Source organism: Penaeus monodon, unplaced genomic scaffold (assembly GCF_015228065.2).
Source record: "Penaeus monodon isolate SGIC_2016 unplaced genomic scaffold, NSTDA_Pmon_1 PmonScaffold_9722, whole genome shotgun sequence".
NCBI lineage: Eukaryota > Metazoa > Arthropoda > Malacostraca > Decapoda > Penaeidae > Penaeus > Penaeus monodon.
The window spans coordinates 4467-13146 of record NW_023665128.1 but is presented as its reverse complement, the minus strand read 5'-3'; the positions used below and the strand labels follow the sequence as shown (position 1 = coordinate 13146).

Below are 8680 nucleotides of genomic sequence, written 5' to 3'. Positions count from 1 at the left end.
CCTACTTTGCGCCCGGTTCCGTGGCCGCATGCGTCAAACGAATCGTCGGCCATCGGAAACCGCGCACGTCGTGGGCGAGACGCGTACCTTCCCGAACAATACCTACACGGCTTCCTTCGACGACATGACCACGGCCACGCCGCCGTATCTCGATGGTGACTGTCGGTGACCAAGAGCGGCTAAAACTTCACGTCGGTGGTGACGCAACATTCAACTGCCTGGCCAGTGCGGCTACCTACGGTTGTCACCGGCGGTCGCGGATTCTACGTAGACGCCAGCGGCGTCATCCGCTACGAAGCCGACGGCGACGCGACCGATGCGAGCACGCCTCTGGTGAATAACAAATACCGCGCAAGCGGCTGCTAAGTGGGGTAGGAAAGACGGAGACCGGCGATGGACTGCCAAGTCCATCGCCGGTCGTTTTTTGTGTTGTCGATCGGTGCGCTCCCCACGCTGCGATTTGCACTACGGCAACCCTGTGTTTCATGGTTAGTCCCTACCCAAAAGTACGGGAGGGCCAGAACCATGTTTCGATTCTCAATGCTCATCGCCTTTGTGCTGTCTCCCGCCCTTCGCGCGCGCGCCTCGCCGGATGTCGTGGTCTACGGCGGGACGGCCGGCGGCGCAGTCGCCGCGATTGCGGCGGGGGAAAACGGGGCTGGAGGTGATACTGCTCGAGCCGGGCAAGCACATCGGCGGCATGGTCTCCGGTGGACTCGGTCGTACGGCTATGGCAACCGCAATGTCATGGGCGTATGGCCCGTGACTTCTACCTGCGTCTGGGGGAACACTATGGCGAGGACATCGCGTGGTTCCCGGAGCCGGGCTTTGGCGGAGCAGACGCTGCGGGACTGGCTGGCGGAGGCGGGCGTTGCCGTCCGCTTCGGTATGCGCCTTGAATGGGTTTGAAGGCGAAGCGCGGTGGGCGTCGTCTCGATTAAAGGCGGGCGGGGAGACCTTCCCGCGCCCATCTTTATGGATGCGACCTAGAGGGCGACCTCATGGCCCAGGGGGGCGTGGCCTACACGGTGGGACGCGAAGGCAGCGAGGTCTACGGCGAATCGCTGGCCGGGCGTATCGCGTACTCGCCGAAGCACCAGTTCGCCGCCGCGGTCTCGCCCTATGATGCGGACGGGGAACTGCTGCCGCTGATACAGGGGATGGACCCCGCTCCGGCGGGCACGGGAGACCCGAAGGTGCAAGCCTACAACTTCCGCCTGTGCATGACCCAGGACCCGGGGAACCGCGTGCCCTGGCCCAGGCCGGAAGGCTACGACCCGGACGAGTGAAAAGATTCCTGGCGCGTTACCTCAAAAGCCGTGCCGGGCTGACGGTAAAGGACATTTGTAATCCCGTGCTCCTGCGCAACGGCAAGACGGGCACGAACAACAACGGGGCCCATCTCCACGGACTACTCGGCGCGAGCTGGGATTACCCGGAGGCGAGCTACGAGGAGCGCGCCGCGATCTGGGGGGCACGAGCGCTACGTGAAGAGTTTCTTCTACTTCGTGGCGAACGACCCACGGGTGCCGGCGGAGCTTCAGGCGGAGATGCAGGGCTGGGGCCTCGCGAAGGATGAGTTCGTCGAGAACGATCACTGGCCGCACCAGCTCTACATCCGCGAGGCGCGCCGGATGATAGGCGCATACGTGATGCACCAGGTCGACCTGCAGGACGAAACGCACGAAGGAAGACAGCATGGGGCATGGGCTCCTACAACTCCGACTCGCACAATGTGCAGCGCTCGTCGTGACGGACCCGGGGCCCCCGGGGGCGACACGGTTGCCGTGGTGTTTCAATGAGGGCGACATGCAGGTACCAGTGAAGCCCTATGAGATCGCCTATCGCGCGCTCACGCCGAAGAAGGACGAATGCGAGAACCTCTTCGTCGTCTTCCCGTCTCCGCCTCGCACGTCGCCTACTCCTCCATCCGCATGGAGCCGCAATACATGATCAGGGGCCCCAGGCGGCGGGTCGCCGCGGCGATGGCCCTCGCCGCGGGACACGCGATCCAGGACATCGACATCCCGCGCTACAGCGGACGCTCCGCAAGCAGCGCGGAAGGCTGAGCTATGAAGACGTGCCCGCGCCCTATGCCAGCGTGAAGAAGCTGCCGGGCGTCGTGCTGGACAACGCGAGTGCCACGCTCACGGGGAACTGGCGCGCCTCAATCTCCGTACCGCCCTATGTCGGCTTCGACTACTCCCCGAGGTCGACGCGCAAGCGCCGACACGACCGCCCGCTTCACCCCCACCCCCCCCCACGCCGGAAACTACGAAGTGCGCTTCGCCTACACCGCCAACCCCAACCGCGCCAGCATGGCGCGCGGTGTCGTCTTCGACGGGACCAAGGAACACCTGCAGATCCTGGACCTGCGGGTCGAGCCGCCGAAGGAACAGCCCTTCATCAGTTGGGAACTTCCCCTTTGCCGGAAGGGACGGGCAGCTATGGGGAAAGTGCTGGCGGCACCGACGCGGGCGGGTACGTGGTCGCGGACGCGGTGCAGGGGCCCTGGCTTTGGAATAAGCACTAGGGCCCCCTTGGGCCGGTTGTCAGGACAATACAATCTCTGTACACATTCAAGTTCGCTACTCCTTCGACATCATGCTCTTGCCGCTGCCAACGTTAGATGCTTCAGTCGAATTCATATCCTCAGAAAGTTCTCTGACATTCCTTTCAATGGACTTCGGCATCCACTCTCTCGCGATTCAACCTCCCGTTGCCTTCGAACCAGAATCTCTCTTTCCTTTTATTTTTTTCGCCCAATACATAGTCCCAAATGTGTCTCGATGGTACTTTTAACTTCCTCCAGGGGTTGTCCCATCTAGCACTATTCTATTACCTCGCACGTCAGCAATTCCGCGTCGATGCATCGATGTATAGCTCGGCGGGAAGTTCCAAGTTTGAATAAATACGTGAGCCCAGATTGGGGAGGAGTCCGACTAAGCTGGAAGGGAAACAGAATACAAGGCGGAGCCTTTCGTTCCATCCTTTTTTGGGTTTTTGGGAACTTCGTCTACGACTACCCCCAGAATCGTAACAGGTTCGTAAGGCGGAGTAGGGAGGGCTCGTGTCTCGAAACCGTACTGCTCTTGCGGGTGACTACTGGCGGGGGCGCGTTGCGCGTACCGAGAAGTGTAGTTATAAGATTTCCGAGTAGTTTCTGCTCCAACTATCATCGCAACTAAGATCAATAAAAGTACTTCCCTTTTGAGCCACGCGGAAGCCACTTCTTGCCACTCACCTCTAGCAATAATTGGGATGAATTTACGGTTTGGGTTTCCCCTGAGTAAAGACCTCTGCGGTCATGATGTCGCCTTCGTATCCGACACCTCCAATTCGTCCACCCGACTTGATTCGATAATTCGGCGTGCAAATTACTAATACAAGTCGTTTTCACGAATCTCTTTTTCCATGAACTCTGGCAAATTGTCCCCGGGGACTGTGTTACCATTGATCGAGAACAGTTTCGACGCCTTCGTCTCGCAGTTCAATTGCGAGCCTCTTAACCCACTCCTTGTGCATATCATCGTCCCAGGAGTAGGAAATAACGCTTTGGGTGTAGCCACTACTATCTATCCTTTTTGCGTCTAAAGACTATTTTCAGTGGGACGCCAGGGGAAAAACCCATTAGTCGATTCGTTATGTAGCTTTGTGTAATTGCCACTAAAAAGCACGTTCATCCCAAACACTCCAACCCAAATTTCTTTTTCACTTACAGTTAGTTTTCCCGTCACCAAATTGAAAGCACGCGCGTTTATGGCTCCCTGCCAGGATTCCCCAAAGGGAAATACTCCGATAATCCTTCTTGGAGATTTGAAACAAACTCCAGGTCACCAATATTGGGGCCACTCTCGCGAGTTAACCCCCCAAAAGGCCATCCCCTTAACATGATACATACCGTCGGCAGCTTCTGGACTCTTAGTTCAGCACTCTCGTAATCCCCATTACGGATATAATGACCAGATAATGAATTGGAGCAAAAAGTGGAGACTTCTCCAAAAGAGACTTGGGTTGAAAACGCATTCTTATTGATTCTACCAATCCTCTCTAAAATGTAATACTTCCTTATGAGTAAAATTCTTACTTTTGGCGAGTAGTGCTATCATATTGATCGTGGTGTCAAAACAGAGGTAAGCCAAGTTGCTTTCTACGTTGTTTTGAATTTTTGCCATCTAGATGAGCAATTTGACCTCGTTTTAATTGATGTATCTCGATTGATCCCGAAGCAATGCAGCATCGTCTCCGCGAATCTAGGAGAACGCTGCCTGATCGATGCGGAAATACTTTTTCTAGGCATGTTATTTTCTCACATTGCAAAAATTTGAATGCCCCTACCGCTATCAGGCCGTTCAAGAAGTTCGAATTCTGTCGCAGAATTAAGTTCCACATTGAATGTTCCGCGAGCAGATTTCCACCCCAGATATCCTGCGGCCTCTTGGTCAGTACTTTGCCTTGCCGGCATTTGTTTCGATTTATCGCTTTTCGGAATGCACAGTGACCTCTTCAATGTATGTCGAGGATATCGTGATTGGGGCAAAGGAGTAGTGATGGTTTTTCTTCTTGGGATTTGCCTTTCTTGAACGTTTTGATTTTACCTTGTCTGTTGGTATCATATATCTTTAAACTTTAATCAATTCTATTTCATCCAAGTCGCTTAGAAATTTTTTAGCCTATTACGACCCCATATAACATTATTCCGAAAGAACGCAAGGTTTGAAACCCGTTGTGGGCGGCTTCCCGGCCGGGCTACATTCCCGACCGAAGGGGCTCCAACTCCCGAGGCCGAAGGTGCGATTCATCCGGGGGAGTTTTCGTACTTGCGTATTTGTCTGATTCTTCAAAGCTAGATTTCGGAATACGTAAGGCTAGAAGTGCGATCCATTGCTACCCAAACAGCTTGCTCCGCGCGCGCACGGCGGCGCGGACGGCGTCGTCGGCCATCAGGTCGGCGAGGTTTGATCGACGAAGCCGATCTCGGTCTGGATCTTGCCGGGTGTAAAGGGGGGCGTGTTCAGCGAGCCAGGACTGGATGGGGGGATAGTTCTGATTGAGGTAGTCCGGGAAGATGTTCGCGATGCGCTGGGCGAGTTCGGTGTCGGCAGGGCCGTAGCATGCCGACGAGATTTGCTCCAGGGCTTCGCGGTCGGGCGCGGTTCCGGCGGGTGTCTCCTCGAACCACGCGGCCAGCACGCCGAAGAGCAGGGTCTCGAAGATGTATTGTCTTCTGTGGTGAAGGCGGGAAACGGGTGCGTCGGGCGTGAATTTGTAGAACATGCCTTCGGACTATAGGGAATGAGCGCCTGAGATCCCCTTTGCTGGGGGCCTCCGGTCGCTTGGGTGGGCCGATCCGGAGACCGGCCCACAACTGAGGGCCACGGGCTCCTCCCCCTGTGTTGTGGACGGGTCTCCTGACCGTCCACCTAGTCGACCGAAGGTCTCAAGATTTCCTGGGCCCAAAGCACGTATTCCTTTGAGATCAGAGTGTGCGTGCTAAATCCGCTGTTGCTTGATGAGCTTGTCCAGCTTCATGCCGGCGAGGCCCACTTGATGAAGCCGCCGATGCCGCCCTGTTCCTGCGCGGCGATGACGTCGGAGAGGGCCTGGAATTTCTCCTTGGTGTAGGGGTACCAGTGTCCTTCGCTGTCCTTCTTGCCGGGTCGACCATGAGGGACTTGATGTTGCAGAATTTTTGTGCAGGCCCACGCCGCTCTTGTAGCGGCCGATCCCGCTCTGTTTCCCACCCCGCCGAAGGGCAGGCCGGAATTGCCTTCGGTCACCATGACGTCGTTGACGCAGACATTGCCCGCATCGTTTCGCGCGGACGAAGCGCTCGGCCTTGGCGAGGTCGGAGGTCCACACGCTGGAGCTGAGTCCGTAGATGGTGTCGTTCGCGTGGTAGATGGCTTCATCTTCCTGTTTGAACTTGACGATGGTGATGGTGGGGCCGAAGGTCTCCTCGCGCTGGATGTCCATGTCGTCTTTCACATTGGTGACGATGGTCGGCGGGAAATTCGGTGCGCCTTCGTTTCGGTTCATAGGCGGTCCATACATCCGCCCCCATCTCGCGCGCCTGATCCACCTGCGCCCGGATCTTCTCGAGCTGGAAGGGGGCCGTGATACAGCCGATGTCCATGGTTTCCTTCGTCGGTCCCCCGGAAGGTTCCGTCGTGCTGAGCTTGGCGAACTTCTCCTTGAGCTTCGCTACGAACTGATCGTAGATGCCGGCCTGCACGAAGCAGCGCTCCGCCGAGGGGCAGCCCTGGCCCGCGTTGTTCCAGTGCGCCCCAGGTCGCGCCGTTGAGCGCGCGCTCGAGGTTCGCATCGTCGAAGATGACCATCGGGTCCTTGCCGCCCCGTTCCAGCTCGACCGGGATGAGGTGCTCGGCGCATTGCTTCATGATCTGCTTGCCCGCGCGCACACTGCCGGTGAAGAAGATCTTGCCGGCTTGAGGGCGATCAGTTGCTGCCCGGTGTTTCGCCACCGTGCACGATCTGCATGGCGTCTTTCATGAAGCCGCTGGTTCTCGATGATGTCGTCCAGCAGGCCCTTCATCGGCGTCCATTCCGAGGGCTTCATGATGACGCTGTTCCCCGCGAGGAAGGCGCAGAGCCCCGGGGTAAGCGCGGTTTTCAGCGATAATTCCACGGCGAGATCACGAGCGCCGGCCCCAGCGGCGAGTAGATAATCTTCGACTTCTTCCCCATCATCACCAGCGGCGTCTTCACGTGCTCATCCCCCAGCAGCTTCTCCGCATTCGCGGCGTAGTATTCGATGAGGTCCAGGCAGGTGAAGACACCCGCCCCCATCGCGTCCGCAAGCGACTTGCCATTCTCCGCGACGAGCTTCTGCGAGATCGGGATGCGGTGTTCGGCGATATAGCGCTTGAGCTTCAGCGTCTCCGCGACGCGCTCGGCCCCACGGTCATCTTGCGCACTTTTTCGTAGGCCACCCGCGCGGTCCATCCCCGCGGCGAGCTCGTCTGCGCCGGGCTCGGTGAGGGTGTACCATCAGCTCGCCGGTACGGGGATTGCGCTTCTCGATGGATTCGGGGACGGTTTCAGTGGCCACGGCGCTCATGGCTGCGCTCCTTCTCAGGTTTGGGAAATAGGCATTGAGGTCGATACCCGGGCATCATAGCAGATGCGGCGCACGGTTGCCGTGCGCCGCATCGGGTAAATTGGAGTGGATGAGCGGACCTACTCGACGCCATCGCCTTGTCGATCCAGGCCTCGGTCAGTGTAGCCAGGCCACGATCCGGATACAGGTATCGATAGAGGCGGTAGGGCGCCCGGTTTCTCGATGGTCAGGGCACCGAGGATCTGGCCCACCGGCCGGCTCGTGAAGCCATCGGCGCTCTGCTGATTTGCGCAGGTATTCCGCCCCCGCGATGACCGAGGTATCCGAATACTCCGGCGCTCGTTCAGCTTGCGCTTCTCGAACTCCGCCCGCACGGCGGTCAATACGATGTCGCGACCGCGAGTCGGATTCGCGGCGATCCAGTTGGGCATATTCCTCCTTCAGTCCCTGATTCTTCAACACCTCAGCGAGCTTCGCTTCGGCCGGGACCATCAACTCGACAAAGCTGCGCATGGAAGTGCTCTGTCGGAGCGCGGCCTTTGCTTGTCGATACAGACTGCACAGCTTCAGTGCCCAGCTTCGTCGTCAAGAACCTCCTGCGGATCCGGCTCGACGGGTTCTTCGCTCTCCTCGGGGACTTCTTCTGCCATCTCCTCCTCGGCCACCTCTTCCTCGATCTCCTCCACATCGACCGGCTCCGGCAGCATATCGCGGAGCCGGCGCGATGCGCGCTTCGGTCAGCTCGTCATCGCGCCGTAGTAGATCATCGGCTGGATACTGCCCCCGGAGTAGATGGCCGCCTCCGATTCCGCGCAGGCATCGCGGTAGGCCGACCACGTGTCCTGGGCGGTGGTGAGCGAGGGGCCTGGGCTTCGGTCAATTCGGCCTTCAGGGCTTGCGATGCCCTTGGTCATCACGCGGCCCGCCGAGAGGAAATTCCTTCTGGGCGGTCGCGTTCATCTCTGCCTGGGTCTGTGCCAGCCCGGGACCGCAGCGAGCGCGGCGACGATCAGGCAGGAAAGAAATGGTTTCATCGTTCGAATCTCCTCAGTTCTGGGCGAGCCATCGGAAACAATGCAGGCACGCACGCTGATCTCCACCCGGATGCTTCGAATAGATGAAGCAAGTGGTGTTCCAATAGAAGAATATTGGGGCCCGCGGCCCCGTGCAACCCGGCGATTCGCGGGCGAAAAGGTTACACCGCTGCGTTGGAATCCCGACACAACATTGCAATTGCGAAGGCTTCACCTTCCATAGCGGCAATATTTCAATGTCCGGCCCGATAGTACCAGCGGTCAGGAAGCCTGTATCTGCACCCAGACCTTACGGCTACGCGGGTCCGTCGAACCCCGCAGAAGTACAGCGACTGCCACGTTTCCGAACTGCAGGCGGCCGCCGTCGACAAAGACCGTCGCGCAGGACCCCATCATGCTCGCCCTTTACGTGTTTCCGCACTGTTGCCTTCGGGATGGCATAGCCGCCGGTTCCATGGGACGACGCGATCAAGGATAAGCTCCATGTCCGCCGTGACGTCCGGGTCCGCGTTCTCGGTGATGGTGACGCCGGCGGTCGTGTGCGGCACGTAGACATGTACGACCC

At 58.4% G+C, this 8680-nt stretch overlaps 1 protein-coding gene across 1 annotated transcript; it reads right to left on the bottom strand.

Annotated features, from left to right (window-relative positions):
• Nucleotides 1-5286: 5286 nt before the first annotated feature.
• Nucleotides 5287-6039, bottom strand: LOC119572122 (betaine aldehyde dehydrogenase-like). Its single transcript, XM_037919113.1, has 2 exons — nt 5604-6039; nt 5287-5450 (listed from the first exon to the last, which is right to left on the bottom strand). The coding sequence occupies exons 1-2, from the start codon at nt 6037-6039 to the stop codon at nt 5287-5289; spliced, it is 600 nt and encodes a 199-aa protein (XP_037775041.1).
• Nucleotides 6040-8680: the final 2641 nt, after the last annotated feature.

Excerpts from the sequence above, each read along its gene's own strand:
- LOC119572122 (XM_037919113.1), bottom strand. The coding sequence starts at position 6,039 with ATGAACCGAAACGAAGGCGCACCGAATTTCCCGCCGACCATCGTCACC. Across the intron at positions 5,451-5,603 it reads ACACCAAGGAGAAATTCCAG|GAAATCTTGAGACCTTCGGT; the intron begins GCCCTCTCCGAC and ends CTTTGGGCCCAG.